This window comes from Globicephala melas, chromosome 8, assembly GCF_963455315.2.
Source record: "Globicephala melas chromosome 8, mGloMel1.2, whole genome shotgun sequence".
Taxonomy (NCBI): Eukaryota; Metazoa; Chordata; class Mammalia; order Artiodactyla; family Delphinidae; genus Globicephala; species Globicephala melas.
The window spans coordinates 16,330,207-16,351,999 of record NC_083321.1 but is presented as its reverse complement, the minus strand read 5'-3'; the positions used below and the strand labels follow the sequence as shown (position 1 = coordinate 16,351,999).

General features: G+C 39.0%; 1 protein-coding gene across 2 annotated transcripts in view; it reads left to right on the top strand.

Moving 5' to 3' along the window:
- TTC17 (tetratricopeptide repeat domain 17) overlaps positions 1 to 21,793 on the top strand; it is a 155,183-nt gene that overhangs the window by 75,677 nt on the left and 57,713 nt on the right. Inside the window, exon 17 of one of the 2 annotated variants that reach the window (XM_030864646.3) lies at positions 18,097 to 18,267. The exons of the other annotated variant lie outside the window; for it this stretch is intronic. Within the exon in view, the coding sequence (XP_030720506.1) occupies positions 18,097 to 18,267 (171 nt within the window). The remainder of the gene's footprint in view (positions 1 to 18,096; positions 18,268 to 21,793) is intronic. 2 annotated transcript variants of the gene reach the window in all.

Sequence of the window (21,793 nt, the reverse complement as noted above, 5' to 3'; positions counted from 1 at the left end):
CATACAGAGTGAAGTAAGTCAGAAAGAGAAAAACAAATATCGTATATTAACGCATGTATGTGGAACCTAGAAAAATGGTACAGATGAGCCAGTTTGCAGGGCAGAAGTTGAGACATAGATGTAGAGAACAGACATATGGACACCAAGGGGGGAAAAGTGTGGTGGGGTGGTGATGGTGGTGTGCTGAATTGGGTGATTGGGATTGACATGTATACACTGATGTGTATAAAATTGATGACTAATAAGAACCTGCAGTATAAAAAAACAAAAAACATCCCTTTTTACATTGTAATTAATTAGTTTAGAAAAGAATCCAGTGTCAGCTAACTCCTAAATAAATAGTTACCCCTAATGGAAATATGTGCATTTTCTAGGTTTAAAAACTCATTGATAATACTGAACTAATTTCAGTATTAAATTTTTCTTTAACAGTGTTTTTGCATTACTTGTTTCCACAATAATCCTATTTATTGACGGTTGTTTTGCTGAGTTCCAGCTTTGAAAAGCTGAAACTTGAAAGAAGCAGACACCTCTGTCAAAACCATGAACTTCTTACATTTTAAAACCTAACAGTTGCATTTACTCCAGTTATCTCTGAGCTTTACTAAACGGTTGATGAAGAAGGAGACAAAACCTCTGAGTAATGATTAGCATTTCTGTACCTTCAGATGATTCTGTCTGCCCTTTACTTTTTCATTTTTGCAATATTGAAAGAAGCTTCATAAGTTATCTTGTTTGACATATCTTTCTAAAGTTTTTATTATGACTTTAGAAAGGTTTCAAGAAGCAAGGCTTGTGATTCTATTTCCAATAATCAAGGAATTCATATTTGTTTTGTAATACTCATAGTTACAGTTTATTACAGGGAAAAGATACTAGTTAAAATCAGCCAAGGCAGAGTCCTTGAGGGGTACAAATACAGAACCTCCGGTTGTCCTCTTCCCATGGAGTCATGGACAACATTACCTCCTCCCAGCTATGATGTGTGACAGTACACGTGGAGTATTGCCAACCAAGGGAGCACACCCCAGCCTTTGGTGTCCAGAGGGTCTTTTTTTAAATTTTTATTGGAGTATAATTGCTTTACAGTGTAGTGTTAGTTTCTGCTGTACAGCAAAGTGAATGAGCTATACATATACATATGTGCACTCTTTTTTGGATTTCCTTCACATTTAGGTCACCACAGAGCATTGAGTTGAGTTCCCTATGCTATACAGTAGGTTCTCATTAGTTATCTATTTTATACACAGTATCAATAGTGTATATATGTCAGTCCCAATCTCCCAGTTCATCCCAGTGCCCCCTTTCCCCCTTGGTATCCATACATTTGTTCTCTATGTCTGTGTCTCTATTTCTGCTTTGTAAATAAGATTGTCTATACCAATTTTTTCAGATTCCACCATATATACATTAATATGCGATATTTGTTTTTCTCTTTCTGACTTACTTCACTCTGTATGACAGTCTCTAGGTCCATCCACATCTCTACAAATGACCCAGTTTTGTTCCTTTTTTATGGCTGAGTGATATTTTAAGGAATTAATGTTGTAATTGGGTTTTTTTGGACAAGATTTAAGCTGCCCTTATACACCCTTTTTCCAACCTAAAAAATTCTCTTATGAAAGCCTGTTTGAAAAGCTACCAATTTAAAAGCTTTTCAGGTAAGCTTTTCAAGATCAAAAATAGTTAAATACTCTTGGAAAACATTTTAAAAACAACTTTTCTGACCACTATTGTTAACCTTCCCTAAATTATTTTCTTTAAAGATCCACATTAGACACTGTTTTTATAGCAACTGTAATATAGTGTAATGTCTTGGATAGTATGAACTGAATGGTAAAATTATCAGTAGTCTTTTAACATCAGTAAGTATTGCTTTTCATATATAATCTTGGAAATTTTTCACACAGATTTTTAGTTTATGTTTCTTGGAGTATATGCACAGGTAATGTATTTAGCTGTGAATACTGATTCATTCAGCTTAGAAGTACATAATCATTATGCTCACAAACTTTTCTTACTTGAAAGACTTTATAGCTAAAAATGTGTCAATTAGTGCAGAATCATTTATCTGACAGTTTTCCCAAACTTTGATTAATCTAGATAATCCTCTTATTTACTGCCATTTATTAGTTGCATTTGTTCTTACAGAAACTGCTTATCATCATCTCTCTCTCTCCTTTGAATAGTCTTAATAAATTCTTTTCTTTTATAGGTATTTTTATATCAGCATTACAGTTTCAAGGATGCTGGGAAGGAAAACATAATAGATTTTTTAATTGCCAGCTCTCAAGTTGACTGTGAAAGAGAAGCTAGTGCTTCCAGTTTTGATTAAACATTTTATTTTGGCAGTTTTTAAATACATACTTTTTGTCCACATTTATTGGCTTGTTATTTTACAATTCAACTTAAATAGAACTGAATTGGCCACTTGAACAAACTCATTTTTCAATAACAACATACTTGGCCTTTTGTAAAGTAAAATGGAACCTGTTAAATAAACTTACAATGCTTTTGAGTATAAGTAAGGTCTCTTGAGTGCTCAACACTAAAAAAGGACTTTTTAAAAATTGAAAATAACAGGGTGTCACAGAAAATGGGATTTCATGAAGCAATAATGATTATATTCTCTAATGATGAAAAATGGAAAATAATTTATAATAAGCAAAACGTGGATATTAAATCTGTAATATTCATGATAGTGGATTTTCCAAGTGTTTATTACTTAAGAGTATTTTCTACATACTTTCATTCTTCAGTTTCACTGATTTGAAAATTAAAAAGTTACATCTAAAAAAGATGCTTTCTACTACTTAAGCAATATACATTGTTCTATTATTATGTCTCTGATATGCATAATTTTACTTTTAGTATTCTTCACTCAGTATTACTTTTCTTACATTAGAAAAGATAAGACCAACGGAAGGTTATATTTGTTAGACTTCATTGCATGTGTATAGGTATGCTGCTGACAATGGCATTGTTATTAACTGAGTATAATTAAGCATCAGCCCCACAATCGCTGAACATTGGTCTTTTCTTAATCTGCTGAGGCACCTACCCACTTAAAATTATTGGCCCAGATCTTTAGAAATTATGAATAAATGTTATACAGAACTCAGACTTTAACTAGGTATGGTTAGAATTTTATATACATTTCTCTATAAAGTGTATTTCAAAGCTTTCACCACCATAGAAAAAAATAGAATTTCCAAATCGCATACATGAGCTTTAATATCTGTTCCAATGTGCAGAAGAATTATCCTGTGTTGTCTTTTGTTTGTTTGTTTTGTTTTTTGTTTTTTTTTTGTTGTTGTTGTTTTTTGCAGTACGCGGGCCTCTCACTGCTGTGGCCTCTCCCGTTGCGGAGCACAGGCTCCAGACGCGCAGGCCCAGCGGCCATGTCTCACGGGCCCAGCTGCTCCGCGGCACGTGGGATCTTCCCGGACCGGGGCACGAACCCGTGTCCCCTGCATCAGCAGGCGGACTCTCGACCACTGCACCACCAGGGAAGCCCCTGTGTTGTCTTTATAATGTTTCTCTATTTATAGCATCTACGTACTATTTACCTAAATCTTATCTCGTTTTATAACTTGTTTCTTGCCTGTGGTTTTAGTCTGTGTTCTTCCACCCAAATTTCTGTAGATTTATAGCTTGTAGCTTAAAGCAATTTTACATGGAGTTCAGATTTTGAAGGAAAAGAAATCCTGCATTTTGCTGCCCTCCTGTGGACTATCCAACACATTCTACCTGCAGTTAAGGACCTGCTTTATCACATTCTTGATGAGAATTAGTGAAGATACCTGCTTTACAAAAAAAGAAAGAGGGCTTCCCTGGTGACGCAGTGGTTGAGAGTCCGCCTGCCAATGCAGGGGACACGGGTTTGTGCCCCGGTCTGGGAGGGTCCCACGTGCCGCGGAGCGGCTGGGCCCGTGAGCCATGGCCGCTGAGCCTGTGCATCCGGAACCTGTGCTCCGCAGCGGGAGAGGCCACAATAGTGAGAGGCCCACGTACCGCAAAAAAAAAAGAAAGAAAATACAGTCTGAAAGACACAGTTTTTAATAGCATTTTTAATATGCTACTAGTTAGCTTACCTCCATTTATTTTTGTTGGAAGAATGAAAACTGGTTAACTTTCTACAGGCTCAGAATCCTGTAGGTGCAGGTGCATCCTGCAACAAAGCTAGATGTACCTCTCTATATGTAATATGTATAAATTTTTATACTTCTTTACTTAAAGGGCTTTAATTATTGGTTAACAAACAATCCTTTGATAAGCATCTATATGACGGTGAGAGAAGGGATAAGAAAAGTGCCTTTTTTATGAACCTAGAAGCAAAAGTTATGATTTACTCAAGTCACAGAGTCAGTCATTGGTAGCACAGAGACTGAAATCTGAGTCCTCTGTCTTCTAAGGCCAGTGTGGCTCTCATGCGTAATTCTTTTATTCTCAAGCCATAAACTATTCCACTGCCAAGACTGAAAGAATTCATATTTGTAGATTCTTGAGTCATTTTATGAAAGTAGTATAATCGCTGCACTTTGTATATCATCCCTCAAAAGAGATACATACATCCCTATATAAAACATGCCTCTGAACTGTATTATGGGGGACAGTCATAATAAACCCTAAAAGCACACCTAAAATGGTCCCTTTCAGTTTAGCGTGTCACTTTGATCTCTTCTGTATTTGCATCATTAGATTGCTGTAAAGCATTGGATTTTACACAGAAGATCTGGTAGCCGTACTTGTAATATTCACTCAGTAGGTAATATTTGTCTTTTGGGATTCCCAGCATTTTGGTTTCATGAGCAAAATGGTTACCTTTTGTTTTCATAAGAAGTTAAGACATTTAGGCAGGTTTTGTTAAGCAGTGGTTTTACACTTCAGCCTCCGAAAGACATTTAATATGTATATAAATACTTCTTGGTTTTTAACATGAATTTTTTGTCTGGCATGCAAAAAAAATTGTTTTCTTTTGAGGAATGAGCCTGTTGGCCCCTGCTTAAGGTCTTTCTACAGTTGTCCTCCAGTCATTATAGATTGTTAACCTGGCCAAATAATATTTAAGAAAAATGAAATTTGATAGTGGATATAACCTTCTAAAGCAATAGAGTATTTGTTTTCTTTCAAGCAAAGGGACCTGAGTATGGCTTATTTATTCATTCATTTATTCAACTAATGTCTACTATTCTAGGAACTAGAAACCAAACAAGCAAGCAAAAAACTCCAAGTCTTACGGAGCTCCATTCTAGTAAAGAGAAACAGAGCAGATGATAAACATACGAAAGAAGTTATTTAGTATGTTAGCAAATAAGTGCTCTGGGGAAAAATAAATAGAGCAGGAGGGTTGGTGTGATATTTAAATTGGATTGTTAAGGGAGGCCCCATTGAGAAAGTGACACTTGAGCAAAGATTTGAAGGAGGTAAAGGGTTGGACCATGCAGACATACAGCATAAGAGCATTTCAGGCAGAGAAAGTCGTTGTTGCAAAAGCTTATGCAAGGAGAGCTTTTCTGTGGTTTGGTGGTGTTGGAGGAAATGAAAGCACAGACGAACGGGAGGAGGGTAGAACCGCATCTTTACTGCCTTGCAGACCATTCTAATAATTTGGGCTTTTATTCTAAGAGAAAGATGTATGATTTGGAAGGGTTTGAGCATTAGAGGAAAATTATCTGATTTACGTTTTAACAGGATTCTTCTGGCTGCTCTGTTGAAGATAGATTGTAGTCAGGTAATGGCACAAGCAGGAAGACCAGTTAGGATGCTGTTGCAAAAATGTAGGTGGGGCTTCCCTGGTGGCGCAGTGGTTGAGAGTCCGCCTGCCGAGGCAGGGGACACGGGTTCGTGCCCCGGTCTGGGAAGATCCCACATGCCGCGGAGCGGCTGGGCCCGTGAGCCATGGCCGCTGAGCCTGCGCGTCCGGAGCCTGTGCTCTGCAACGGGAGAGGCCACAACAGTGAGAGGCCCGCATAACACACACACACACACAAAAAAAAATGTAGGTGAAGGATGATGTTGCCTTGGACCAGTGGGGTGAGAGGGGAGAAGGTGAGAAGTGATCATCATATTTGGGGTATATTTTTGAAGGTGGAACCAATAAGACACTACCAGAGGAAGTATGGGAAATGAAAGAAGCAGGGGTCAGGGTGACTCCTAAATATGGGACCTAATCAACTAGGTGCTATTTAATGAGATTTTTAATAACCAGTGGTGCTATTTAATGAGAGAAAGTCTGAGGAAGGAACAGATTTAGGGAGAAAAACAAGTTTTAAACAAGTTTCAGTTGCCTTCTAAATGTTTAAGTGATGGTATTGGGTAGGCAGTTGGGTATATATGAATGTCATTATGGTCAAGGAAGAGCCCCAGGCTAGAGATGAAAATTTGTGAACGATGGACATATGAATGTCTTTTAAAAATCACAAAATTGGATGAACTTACCTCAGTGATTAGTATAAAAAGAAAAGAGGTCAGCGATTAATTACTAGGGCATTCCAGCCAACATTTAGTGATTGGGAAGAGGAAGAACATTACAGGAGTAGCCAGTAAGACAGTAGGGAAACCAGGCAAGTGTTCTGTTCCAGAAGCCAAGCGAAGAAAGTGTTCCAAGGAGTGGTCAGTTATATCGTTATTCTTATGCTACGTGGATATATCCTAAGCTTGAGTTGGATGAGGACAGAGAATAAAGCATCGGATTTCTGAACATGGAGGTTGTTGGCAGTCTTCTAAAAGTTTGTATTAAATGGCTTGTGAAGTAGGTGAAGTGGAGATGGCCAGCAGCTCTTTCAAGGAGTTTTGCTGTAGTGAGGAGCAGAAAAATGGGATTGTAGTTGTGGGGGAATGTGGGATCGAAGATATTTGGTTTTGGCTTTATTGTTCTAAAAATAAGAGGTATTGCAGTGTGTTCCTGTAGGAAATATCCAGTAAAGAGGAGGAAATTGAGGATGCAGAAAAAATTGTAGAAGCAAAACTCTTGAATAAACAGAAGGGGATGGGCTCCAAGGCACAAGTGTAGTGTAGAGGTTGTCCTTGAATAGGAGAAGGTACAATTTATAGGTATAGATGTAGGTATGTTGGTGCGACTTTTGATTACTTCTCAGTGAAGTAAGAGGCCAGTTGTCAGATGAGTGTGAAGAGGGGCAGAGGAGGTTAGAAATACAATGAGAGAGGAAGGGCTGAAAACAATGGACTCAGAAGGTGAATTGAATAGAGAGGTTTCTAATTTTGGTAACTGGATCATGTCAATGTCATTAATTTAGAGAAGGAATATGGAAAAGAAATTACCTATGCCTTCATGTGTGGCTGGAAAATAAGTTCAGTGATAGACATGTTCATACAGAGATGCCACTGGTTCCCTCAGATTGTTCAGGGTGAGAAGAAAAGTCCTAGAATGGAATCTTAGAAAATACTAGCATTTAAGGAGCAGAGGCAGTGAAAGTGAGTAAAGAGAGGTATTGGGAGAACCAAGAGGGAGCTGGGTCTTGAAGGTCAGAAGAACAGAGAGTTTGAGAAGGAAAAAGAAATCAACAGTAGCATGTCCTATATTGGTTCCTAAAGTAGGGTACAAATATCACCAGAGGCACACAAGCTTCTAGGTGGTACTTAGAGTAACATTTTTTGATTTTAGTATTTGTGGCTTATTCTAATGGGCATTAGAAGAAATAAATAACCAGCACATCAAATCTGTAATTCATGAAAAGTGGTACTGATTTTCCCTTTTAACATAAATTAATGTAAGATTACACAGTGACTCCATTTAAAGAAGAACATTGCATAAATAATGGTACTGGTACCTATGGGAAAATCACGACAGTAGTGGACGAATGAATAGTGTGGGAAGCTCTGGGTTTAACAGTTTAGAAAATCATTTGGTGACCTCATTTCATCAAAAGTATTTTCTGTAAAATGGGGAAATATCTATACTAAAACAAGAATAAATTTTAGGAAGATAGAACTATTAAAGTGAGCTCTCTATGTATAGTTGAATTACTTTTAGAGTTTCTGGCATAGATTCTAAACTATATAACTTTTGTTTCATCCTGTCACTGTGTAACTAAAATAACCTTAAAGCAAATAGTTAATGATACCAGGAATCATTCTTTAGATAATATATAATAGGACACAAATAAGGAAGACTTTAAAAAAATCCACTTACTAGAAACATGAAAAAGTAATTTGTGTTTGGAATAAAATAGTAGAAAACTTTGGCAGCTGAGTGAAGAAGTAAGGCATTTATTAGGCCCAGCATGTAATACACACGGAGCAAGTGGTTTTATTCTGTCTCTGGGACTCTTGGAACTGATTCACTGCGGCTTGGTTGTGATGCTGCAAGAGGACTGTGTCCAAGGGCAGCAACTAAGCAATCACTCTAGATATTTGAGTAGCACTTCTTGAAGTCAGCTAGGAGGTTAGCACTGCAGCTTGTTACTCAGTTATGGAATTCTTTTGTTCATTACCTTAAAAAGAAGAAGTTGTAAATTTATAATCTGAGTTACAGAGCTTAACACTTCAGGTGTGCGAATGGTCTTTGCCAGTGTTAGGGTTACTATCTTGAGTCTCCAGTAGGAAGTGAGTTATACTTTTGAGTTTGTAAATTAAGATCATGGTTCTGCTTCCTTTATGCTCTGTATGTAGTGCGGGACACCCACTGGAAGGCATCGTTAATCATATTTTGTGAACACTTACCTACAGATAGGGTTGGAAAGTTATACTGAGACATCTTTCTTTGTGTATAGGCGCCATTCTGCGTCAGGAACTTACTGTGGTTTCCTGCATTCACATCACTGAGGTCACAGTGATTGTACACACCAGCAAGAAAAATGAAGGATGAGCAAGATGGGGTCTGTTTTATCTAGCCCCCACTAATTATTGAGCAAGATATTTTAAATATGGTTTGTCACTGCAGTAGTACATGTCTCCTGATAGGAACTGAAGGGGGCTAACTTCTAGTTATAAATACTTTGTGTGTAGTAAGTTAGGCAAGTTCATTGGATGCTATCTTTTTACATCTTCAGTTTCTATTCATTGTTGCAGATGTTTTTGGAGATATTTCAGTTTGTGATGTTAAGCTTTGCTATCTCATATAGCAAGCATTTGCATGACTCCTTCCCATTCAAAAAGATTATTCTAATTGGCAGAACTCTCCCTCCCTCCCTCCCTCCCTCCCTCTCTCTCTCTCTCTCTCTCTCTCCCTCCCTCCCTCCCTCTCTCCCTCTCTCTCTCTCTCTCTCTCTCCCTCTCTCCCTCTCTCCCTCTCTCTCTCTCTCTCTCTCCCTCTCTCCCTCTCTCCCTCTCTCTCTCTCTCTCTCTCTCTCTCTCCCTCTCTCCCTCTCTCTCTCTCTCTCTCTTTCTCTCTCTCTCTCTCTCTCTCTCTCACACACACACACACACACACACACACACACAAATCCATGCTACATTAGAGTGGGCTCTTTTTTAAGTGACCTATGCCTCAGAAAATTCTTTACGTGCACTGCAAACCAACTAGTTGAAATGAATTCCCAGTTTTGGAGTTCTTGTTTGAAACAGTGAGTACCAGCAGTTCCCTGGCAGTCCAGTGGTTAGGACGTGGTGCTTTCATTGCCGTGGGCCCAGCTTCAGTCCCTGGTCAGGGATCTAAAATCCCACAAGCTGCAAGGTGCAGCCAAAATAAACGGAAAACAAACCAAGAAAATAGGGGCTTCCCTGGTGGTGCAGTGGTTAAGAATCCGCCTGCCAATGCAGGGGACACGAGTTCGATCCCAGGTCCAGGACGATCCCACATACCCCAGAGCAAATAAGCCTATGCACCACAACTACTGAGCCTGCGCTCTAGAGCCAGTGAGCCACAACTACTAGGCCCGTGTGCCACGACTACTGAAGCCCACACCCCTAGAGCCCATGCTCTGCAACAAGAGAAGCCACCGCGGTGAGAAGCCCGCGCACCTCAACGAAAGAGTAGCCCCTGCTCGCCGCAACTAAAAGCCCGCACGCAGCAATGAAGACCCAACTTAGCCAAAAATAAATAAGTAAAATAAATGTATTAAAGAAAAACAAAAAACAGTGAGCACCAAGTATTTCAACCCTTTTACAGATTTAATCATTGAATGATTTTTTTTTAAAACTCAGTTCCATGGGCTGATGGAAATAAAGCAGTTGAGCCTGATAATCAGTAGAAAAGAGCATTAGTGAGATTTAAAATACATATGGCTGAGGATACCTGGCATGTGTCTGTGTGTCCGTGTATATGCTGGTTTTGGGTTTTCCCCCCCTTTTTTCTTTCAGTGTTGGTTGTTACAATAGTCGGATTTATTTCATACTAAACTATTGTGATCTTTGACCAAGAAAGTCTCAGTAGTCTGTTACTTTTTCTTAACCACCAAAGTTTATTTAGTTAGGATCTTGAAAATACAGGAGAAATTTAAATCATATTTCATAGCTGTTGAAAAGAACACAGCTTCGGATTTCTCTTCTCATTTAGTTTATTTTTATTGATATAACAACAAATCTAAATTTGCCATTCAAAATTTGCCACTCTGAAAGCAGTTTAACTGCTTTAGCTGCCAGGCATTACTTAATAACCCAGTCAAATCACAAATATCTAAAATGATAATTATTTTAAAAAATAATAAAACAAGCATATCAAATTTCAGGAGAAGGAACTAGAGGTCAGTAGCAGCTCATAGGGTATGTGGTGTTGATCAAGTCTTCTGAGTCCTGGTATACCTGTAGTAATATAGCCAATTTCCCTTGATGATGTGAAATACAGCTAGAGGAAAACCTAACATGAACAAAACAATTCACCACCTCCCTCACCGTACACTGCCTAAGTACCATAAATGTTAAAAACTGGGAGAGAGCAAGAAACCATGTTATTTATTACGTGCAAAGTGGCCACTGAGGTGAATGCCTCCAGGCAACTTTGGTGATATAAAGCAAAAGGAAACAGTATGATACTATCATTTATTTTTCTATGCTTTTCACTTGATTTAGTGCACTGATAATATGTACTTAGATTTAGGTAGATATACTCAAATCAAAGTTCCTGTCTTAATCCCAAACCCCTAAAGTGGGTCTGATATCAGGCAGCTAGGGAACTTTCTTACTGAAAGCCACAAGGCCTTGCTCAAAACGTTCTGTGGTAGAGGGACTTCAGTGGCCTTTTTTGTTAACCTTTGTTTAAATATCATACTTATTACCCAACCAGTGTAAAGGACAATGCCTAACCCTCTTTGTCCTCATATCTAAGTCCTATGAGATATTACTGGGCTCAAGTCCTTAACAATCATGGAATAACTAGGCTCTTGTGTTCTCATTTAAAGGTACTGTTCTTATAATCCACTTAGTCTGAGGAGTAAAAAAGACCAAGTAGCCTTTGACGTTTTATTAGCCTTGGCCTTGCATTAGGAAATTGCATTTAGGAAAAAGCGCAAGCCTAATGGCAGTAAATGCTTCTGATGGAAGGTCCCTTCCCCATTATGCATATCTCTGGGCCTCCATTTATAGTTTGAGGAGGGGGAGCAGAGTTAAATCTATTGATTTTTCTACCAGATTTTTTTCCTTGACATCAGCAGGTGACCAATCACTTGCAGCAAGAGAAAGGAGAGGTAAATATAAACTCCAGAGGTTGTGAGTAGCTAGGAAATCTAAGCCCTCCCCTGTTGCCTCATCCCAACCCTCTGTTTATAGGCTTATTCTAGGTATTAAGAATTGAATGAAGCCAACTCACTGCAAGAATATGTGGTTGATGCGAATAGACATGCTTAATTTAAGCTCACTGACCACATAAGGACTTTAATATCATTCTGTCTTTTGCAAAGTCAATGGAAATTATACCAAACCATGACATATGATGATGCTATTGTGGAATACTTGTTTTCTTTACCACATACACCCTGCTTTCCTGGTTCCTTGTGTCGGCTTATATTGTTTTCAGTAGCTCTTCCCCATAACCCCCCCTCCTGCCCTCCCCCCACACAAAAATTCTAATCTTGCCCATCCTTCAAGGCCCACTTCTGCTATATGCCTTACTGATCCCTTAATTATAAGTAATGCATAACCAGTCATGCCACCTGCGCCTCTCCTTCAGCTCCTGTGACTTGCCATTACAGTTACTTGTGTACAAGACACTACTCTCCTACAGGACTTCTCTAGCTCATTGAGAGCAGGGACCAATCCTTTTTTTCATCTTCATACCATGGCCCACTATGCATTCCACACCATCCTCCCAATATTTAGCCCATAGAATGTACTTAAACTGCAAATTAGCTAATGGCATTTCAGGTTTGAACTACTGAAAATACTTAGTAATAGAGGGTAATTAACTCATACCCACCCACTGTTTATCCAGAATGCTTTATACCAGACCCTCACTCAACATACATATATAGATATAGATCTTCTTTTGAGGTCTGCAGCTCCTGCACAATAGGAGGGGGAATAGAAAAGGAATTATCTCATTTGTGTCCACTAGAAGATGACACATCTAATAGATAGCCTGTATTTTCTCCTGTCTGCTCTGTTTTTAATGAAAGTTACAAATGTCCTTGTTGACCCTCATTGAAAAACTGACATTTATGGGTAAATCAGTAAGTGTGAGAATCTATTGGATTTGTTTCCCCAACATTCTTGCTTGAAACAAATTTCCCTAGGCTGAAGTAAGATATTTAAATTTAATAATAACAATAACAATAATAACAAAATATTCAACAGCAGCTATGGCAGTTAATTTTCTTTCTTTCTCAATATTGTTTCTACATGAGAAAATCTTTCCTAGTAAAACTTCCAGTAAATGTTTAAATTCCCTTGTTTAGACATCTAGCCCGATCTTTCACATTTCTGGAGGAAGTTACAGCTGTGGAGAGCTTGAATTCCATCACTGGAGTCATGTCTTCCACAGTCTCCATGTCATGGTGTCTGTGTCTCAACTGGTGCTGACTCTGCTCCCTGTGCTTTAGTCACTTAAGTGATGGCCACGTGGCAAGACAAAGAGGCCAGATTTATTGGTGGTTCTCTTTTTTCTTCTCTAAAAGAAGGCAGGGAGTACAGGTCTATAGAAACCAATGCACCTCTGAACTCTTGGGCAAATCACATTCCACCACCATGTGTGAAGAGAGTGTTACCCAGGATAGAATTTAACTCTAGAATATGTAGTAAAAGGGAATCAATCCCTCTCTCTCTCTCTCCCTCCCTCTCTCTCTCTTTTCTTTTGAGGTCACACACTTTTCTTTCTTAGTTTTTCCTTTTTAAGCTCACTTGTGGCTCATTCACCTCACCGTGAGGGAACACCTGTATAATCCTGAGGTTGCTGATTTCAAGTCTTTAATATGGTGTTTTCTGTCTGGCATTGCCGTACTTTTAAGGTCAGCCAGTACATAACCATTACTTTTAAACCTCCTGCAAAGAATTCCATTCAGCAGTAATTGCTGAATGAGAACAAGTCTGAGCCGTTACTTCCGTCAAAATGATTTCTCTCGTCTAAGTGGAGGACGGCACAGGACAGAGGAAGTGAGGCAGTTTCCCTTGTCTCAGATGCAGCCATCAGCAACCTAGGTTCGCCTAGATTCAAGGAGTTCTGTATGTTTATGTTCACCGTGGTTTCAGCAATAGTGTTTCCTACAGCTCCTCTTACTGTAGGACAGTAGCTTCTCTCTCCATTTCAGATAAAGAACCTAGACACAGAGAAGGGAATTGATTTGCCAAGGTTCATATGGTAAGGCTGCAGCTAAGGCAGGATTTAAATTCATACCATGGAATGCTCCTCTTAGAACAAGGTCTACAAGACTTTGTCACAGCCCGTGGAGGTGGAAATCATAAAGGAATCTGTTCCCAGTGAGGTTTCTTACTGCTTCACGTATACCTATTTCTCTGTGTAGTACCAGGCCCCACATGCCACCCACAGTTAAAGTTTCCTCGTAATAATTTAAAGCAATCTTGCATAACAATGGTGCACAACTGAAAGATACACTTTTGTTCACTTCACAATTTATATTACTATTTTTCCTAAAAGATACATATCCTACTAGAGAAATAAATATGAAATTAGTTGCTTGGCTCTTACAAAGTTCTGAGGCCTCTCAATTTTGTGGCATTCCTTTCTTATAACTAACCCTAAAGGATTCCTAACACAACCAGGAATTTCTTACCAACTTATGAGATTCAGAAGAGAAGAATTCTTAAAAAAAGAAGAGAATAATTCTTTTTAACAAGTAAGTGGTTACCTAACTCCAGTTAGAAAATAAATATTCTTCTAGGACCTTTGTAAACAGAGTTTATATGAGAAGATAGGAGATTTCTTTAACCTTAGTCACGGTAGGAGTTCCTGAGAACTTAGTTTACTCTGAAAATCTGTTTAGCCACAGAATAATTGTGCCTTTCTCCCTTAGGAGACTTATGCTTTGACAAGGTATATTAAATATTTAGTTGTTTTCCAGAACACCCTTGTAGGGGAGGTTAATATTAATAACCCAACTTATGCAGTCAATACTCTAACCACAGAAAAGGATGTTGATATGTCTAAGATCTCATAGCAGTTCCAGAATCAGAAATACCCTCTTTGGAGTTTCATGCTCAGTTGGTTTTGCCTTGTACTCTCTTACCTCTAAGAAAAATCAGACTGCCAGGATTTGAATTGCTAAATGCTTTGCAAGCAAGTATAGAGCATTAAGCAGAGAAAAGTGTTTCCATTTTCACCTGGAACCTTGTTGTCTAAAGCATTTCATTTAAATCATGTAGTTCCCAAAACAACAACAACAACAACATACCTCTCAAGGTTAGTCCAAGCCATAGAATCTCCTCATTTTTGCATTAACAAAAAATAATAGCCTTATGCACGGAAGATGACTTTTTACTTTTTAGGTGTCTTTGCATTTTTCCTTCTCCATTTTCTTGTGTTTCTTTAATAAGAACATCATCTCTGCCTTTGCTGGGAAGACAAGCAATATTTTTCTACATAGGCAACTTTTTTTTAGTTCCCCTTTGAGCTAGAGTAGACCTATACTATACGTGCTTTTTTTTTTTTTTGCGGTACGCGGGCCTCTCACTGTTGTGGCCTCTCCCGTTGCAGAGCACAGGCTCCAACGTGCAGGCTCAGCGGCCATGGCTCACGGGCCCAGCCTCTCCGCGGCATGTGGGATCTTCCCGGACCGGGGCGCAAACCCGTGTCCCCTGCATCGGCAGGCGGACTCTCAACCACTGCGCCACCAGGGAAGCCCTGGACCTGTCCAAAGAATAGAAACTTATTTTTTCTGAAATTCTTCAGTTCTCCCTCAGGCAACTGGAAGGAGTAATTCAAAAATTAGGCAGTATGACTTTCTATGATTAGCCTAGATAATCATGGAAATCACACCAGAATGCTAAACCAGTCTCTTTTTAACTGTCAGCCTAAGAAAATTCATATTAATAGTTCTCATTTTAAAGCATGTAGTTTTTACATGATCATTTTGACCCTGTCTATTTCCAAGAAATATCCTAACATAAACTTCTTATGCTTCCTTTAATTCCCCCAGTTCTCCCTGATCCCCTTTCCTGCCCTCTTCCTCAGAGGTATTGGCCCCAATTTCCTGAGTTGGAGGGCAAGACATTCTTAGAATGCAGAAGGCTTGCTTCAAGAGGGTGTCTGGGCTTGAGGTCATGCAAGAGGACTAATTTTAGCTTCCGGATCTTATGCACATCGTATCTTATAAGTTACCTATGAAGCATTTTAAAATATTGCAGACATTTTAAAAGATGAAACCAATTAAATTTTTATAATAGAAAGGGTGGGAGAGAAAAATAAGAGATGGCAAAGGTTGGAGGAGGAAATCAACTGCAGGAAACACAGCTAGAATTTCACTGGGTTCCAGTGTTAAAGGTTTATCTTTTTGCTTTACTTGACCTGTGTCAAGATAAAAAATGCTTTAGAGGCAAATTCACCAAAGCTGAAGGCAGAGAGGATATTCACTAGGAAAACATGTTTAAAATTATCAGTATCATTGTCAGCTTTTTTTCCTCTCTGCTTTTAATAGTCATGCTTATTTATTTCCCAATTCAGAATTGCCTCTGAAAAGCATGCTGTTCTTCATAGTGAATTTTAGTCGGTCGGGTGTGTAGAGTAGTTGTTGTCATTGCTCTGTTTTATTTTAATGCTCTTATGCTTGGTTTCCCCGTACTTAATTGCACGTACTAGGTGGTGAAGACAGAATTAGAGGCAAATCGGCAACCTCTGTCCTCTCAGGAGAATCTGGAGAAAGAAAGCAACTACCATTGCTCATGGCTTCTTTTCTTAGCCCTCCAGGGCCCACACACTCCACACCTTCCGTCTCTGTCAAATCGTACTTCTCGTTGTCTCCCAAACACAAATGAGAATTCCTGTTCCTGTTGCTTTGCTCAACACATTATTCCTCCCTGCCTAGAATGCCACCTTCTCTACTTTTTCTGCTAAAGAGGTAGTATTGACTAGAGGAAAGCCAAGAAGCTTTGTGGTAAAATAGAATTAATTCAAATCCCAGATCTACCACTTACTTATTGTTTGACCATAGGCAAGTTACTTAGTTTCACTGATAATCAGTTTCCTTATCTGTGTAATTAATAATATTTCACAAGCTGTTTTTGAGGAGTAAGTGGAAGAAAAAATACAGAAGTACTCAATAAATATTGATTCCCTTCCTTGTAATTCCCCCTTTTGAAGTTCTGTGTTTTTAGATCCTACGTATTCTTCAAAATTCAAGTTCTACCTACTCAAAACTTATTCTCTGAAGCACTTACTTGGCACAGCAGACTACCTCATTATTGTTTGTTGTCTTGCATTCATTGTCTTGTAAGCTTCTTGAGAGCTAAAGCTTCTGACATAGCCTTGTTGAAAATGGTAGCCTCAGATGTGTGGTAGTATAGAACTGGAAAATGGGAAGTGAATCCCTAAGTAGGCAGTCCCCTTTCTCTCACCTAGGAAGTTGGGAAAGGTTTTGAGTCCATTGTGTTTTCTTGGCACAATAAGGAAAATGGCCTGAGAAATGCTTTCCAAAATTATGGAATCTGAAAGGGAGTCATCAGATCCAGAAAGAGACTTGTAATTCCATTGCCGCAGAGACAGCCTGATTGGGTACATACATCTCTTTGGGGCAACATTCTCTTAAAAAATAAAAAAAACTTGTAGAGAATGTTAGGACGTTCTGATAAAGGAGGAAAGTTACTTTTACACTCTTACCCAGAGAATCGTCCTATAATATGAATGTAGGCTTCCACTGAACATGCACCTTCAGTAGCAACGCACATGGAACATGAGGAGACCTGTTCAGCCAGCCAGATTCCCACTGCAGCATACACAACAGCCTAGTAACACATTCTCCTACCCAGAGAACGTCCATCAGGTGGAGCTGGATAGTGGCTCTTTATCCCTGTTAACATACAATCCCTAATAAGGTCGAAGCTCTTCGACTCCTGGGCAAAACTGTAGCAAAAGGTCATGCTCACTATACGTATCAGAAGGTATCACAGAGTGCTATGATTACATTCAAGATGTGACATTTTATGCTTAGGTAAATCTTTATTACATGATCAGAACTTGTTTTTCAAAAGAAAAAAACAGGCACCTGTGTGATCTGACAGTCTTAAATGTGGATTCTCTGCCTCCACTATCCCCCTCTAAGTCCTTGGTTTTTAATTTATAATCCTTTACCTTTTGGTATATCTTTCATTTTAAACTATGATGCAAGAATGGTATATTTTTCAGCTATAATTCATCTATCTCCAGACTTATTCAGGTACTAATCTGTCATTTCTCACCTTCAAAAGGCAAATAGAAGGAAAACCACTTTTTTATGATGTTTCTGACTTTCAGAGAAGTGTTTCACAATCATTCATTATGAATGGAAGGAGATCTTGGGACCTGAACTTTGTTGTTATAGTTTTTTCCCCAAATACTTAAAATAGCCTAACAGGTGAAACTTGAACTTCAGTGCAAAATCTTGAATCACAATTATGGTCTGCCTTTGGGCACTCCACCTCACTGATTTGTGCATGTTCTGCTGGAGAAAAACCGACAGTCACCTTTTTGCTCTTCTTGATAGTTGGGGACCTTGAGCTATGGGACTACACAAGAGAGGTTTCTAATGTGCTCTATCTGTGTCTCTTGTCATTGAGGTAATTGTCATGCGAAAACCCTGGACAACAGCCATGACAAACAGAAATATTTTGACAACTCACAGTCACTGGATGCTGCTGAAGAAGAGCCCTCTGAGACAGGAACAGAGGAAGACCCTGTGCTCTCTGTTGAGAATTCAGGGAGGGACTCAGATGTCCTTAGACTTGAAAGTAAGTTGATTTGACCTGAGCTGTGCTTCTGGAGTAAAATCAACTCTCAGACTTGAAGCTTAGGCTTTCTCTACTCTCAAGCGTTTGTTCTTTCTTTTAACAGTCACTTACTATATTGTAGATCATGAAGGTGACCCTCAAGATTGGGAGGCAGAAGGCAAGCTATAAAGTGAAAATGCTCTGCACACTTCTTTCTGTTTTCTCCACCTCAACATCTTCATTTGCTAGAACAAATTTTATTTATGTACTAGTCTTTCTTCTTAATGTCATTAGTCTATTGAGTAAGTCATTGAAAAAAAAAGCAAGTTGTATTTATACTAACCCAATAAAATTTAAAGATTTGAAATAACGGGCATGCCTACCAGGCCCTTTCCTAAAATTCCATTTTATGACCACATTTTGAGCTATGCTGTTCTAAAAAGTTTTAAGATTATCAATTTATAATTGCCAAAATGAGTGACTTCTATTTTTTGTTTGTTTGTTTGCGGTACACGGGCCTCTCACTGTCATGGCCTCTCCCATTGCGGAGCACAGGCTCCAGATGCGCAGGCTCAGCAGCCATGGCTCACGGGCCTAGCCGGCATGTGGGATCTTCCCGGACGGGGGCACGAACCCATGTCCCCTGCATCGGCAGGTGGACTCTCAACCACTGTGCCACCAGGGAAGCCCAGTGACTTCTTTTAAGTACTCATCCTGCTTAACCTCTTTTCTGCCTTTGGAACTGTGCACGACTCCTCGCTTGAAACTTTCTCCTTCTTCTCCTCTTGGCTTCTGGGATATCACTTGTTCTTGGTTCTTTTCCTTGTCCTCAGAATATCTTTCTTCAATTTCATTCACTTATTCTTTACTTTGCCCTTTATTTTTTTTACCCAGGATCTTAACCTTGGTCTTCTTTTCTTAGTCCTCCGTGTGTTATCTCTTGGTGTTTCAGATACTTTGGAGTATACCAATGACTCTAAATCTGTATTTTCAGCTAAGACATTCTTTGTGACTCCAGATCTTATTTCTACCTTTTTAGTGGTCTCTTTATCTGGACGTGCCACAGCCATTTCAAACTTAACATATCTAAAATTGAACTTGTCTTCGTTTTGCCCTACTTCCTGAACTGTTTCTAGTTCCTATATTCCTGCTCCCTGTTAATGGCACAACTCATCCAGTCATCACTATGTCCAATCAATCCCTAAGACCTGTTAAATATATCATCTCTTCATCTAATCTATTCTTTGTGGCACTGTCTGAATTTAGACTTTCTTCATTTCTGCCAGGGCTGTTGTAGTAGGTTCACGATTGGCTTCCCTATATCTAGTCCTTTACTTCAGTCTATGTATGGAGAGTGCGAGAGAGGCAGGGGTTGTGTATGTGTGTAGGGGAGAAAAAGAGAGATAATACATAGAAATTGGTATACAATTTAAAAAGCAGAAACAACCCCTGTTACCACTTTCTTGTGTGTCCAAAGAGTTGTTTCTGAAATCAGACCTGATCTGGTAAGTTGCCTACGTTTGAAGTTTTCAGTAGCTGTTACCTATCGGAAGAGTCCAAATGTCTTAATGTGGGATATGAGGCAATTTAGCCCTTGATTCTGTCTCCAGCTGAACTGTACCATCTACTAGTACTCTGCATAGCAGGAAGTACAGACCTTTCACTATTTCCCTCACGTGCCATGCTGCTTTGAGCCTCCGTGTCTTTGCATAGGCTGAGAAGGACCCCTGCATGTTCTGTGCTTTTTTATAGACAACTCCCATGCATCTCCAAGATCCAGCTCAAATGTCATCTCCTCTGTGAAGCATTCACAAAGGTCTCCAAGCATTTAGTTGCTCCATTTGCTGTCTTGTTCCTACTTTTTGTCAAGGCATATTTTATACAATATTAATTGCTTGTATGTCTTATGTTGCATCAGACTGTGAGCTTCTTATATATTGTGTCCTTTATAACGTTATATTCCTGTGTATAGTAAATATTTGTTAGAGTAATGAAATGTGTCCTTTGCCCTCCTGTGTAGATTGGATTAACATATTTAGCAATTAGAAAATTTTCTGTTTCCTTCTAAGTGGTATTGTGTATGAAAAACAATGTCTAAGAGAAGCAAGCTAGACCTCAAAGGAGGAAGTTGTGACCTTCACTTTTGCAGGTTTAGGGAATTAGTTTCATCAGTTCTACCAGAAATCATTGGGCTTTAAGGAAATTAATTTTCCATTTACCAACTCAAAAGAAATTGACTTTTAAACCAGATGGCCACTTTGTTCATTCACAGTGGGTCTACTCCTCTCTAGTGCCTGGCAGCCTCATGTCTCTTACTGACATCAGGTACCCACACAACCAAATGAACATCATAAGGGAGGCTGATACTGAGTAATGTTAAGGGGTTTTCGGGGTTTTTGGTTTGGTTTTTTTTTTTTTGGCCACGCCACGGGGCATGCGGGATCTTAGCTCCTCGACCAGGGATCAGACCCATGGCCCCTGCAGTGGAAGCATGGAGTCTTAACCACTGAACCACCAGGGAAGTCCTGGGGTATTTTTTTCAGTTTACAGAAACGTCCTATTCCAATACAACTCCTTAATGAGTGGAATATTCATGGCTACCATATTAGAGGCTTTTCCTACGACAATTCAGAATAAAACCCAACCAAAATCTTATTCTTTGTCTCTTCATTTTCCAAATACATCATTGCTTGAGGCAGATAACCTAGTGTTTAAGTTTCTTTAGTTTCATGTTTCCCACATAGTTCCATTCCATCCCCATACTGGGAACACTGAATGGTTGCCCTGGCTAGGGCTAGGTGTTTGCCAAGTCCCTTCAACATTATGCAAATTGTCTCTTAGGGTGCATTCCTTTTCACATTGCTAATTTAATTATAGTATAATGATGACTCTTACTAGTTTTACTCTTAGCTACTAACTTTTTTTTTTTTTTTTTTTACTGTGTGTAAATTCTGGGATACTGACAAGTCCACAGGGACCACAGTCATGGTATGTGGTTAGGAGTCAGAAAGACTCTGTTTTTTAATATAAAGAGTATGGTATAATAAAAGTCAAGCATAGACATTAAAGAATTTTTAAAAACTCTATTTTTGTAGGAAATTTTAAAGAAATACAAATAGTTAAGCCCGCTCCAGTAACCATGAATTATTATGATAATCACTACCTTTTGTGGTACTTTATACCTTACAAAGTTATGAATTGTGTATTAACCTTGTGAAATAGATATTAACCCCATCTTGTAGCTGAGAAAATTGAGACTCAGAGTAGTTAGGTACCTTGCCTCACATCTTCAGTAGGTGACGTATAACTAAAACTCATCCTCAGGCCTTCAGCTTCCGTACACTGTGTGTCATTTGCCTGTGGTTCTCAGAAATAGGGGTTTGACCTATGGGATGCAGCAAAAGCAGTTCTAAGAGGGAAGTTTATAGCAATACAAGCCTACCTCAAGAAACAAGAAAAATCTCAAATAAAGAATCTAACCTTACACCTAAAGGAACTAGAGAAAGAAGAACAAACAAAACCAAAAACTAGTAGAAGGAAAGAAATC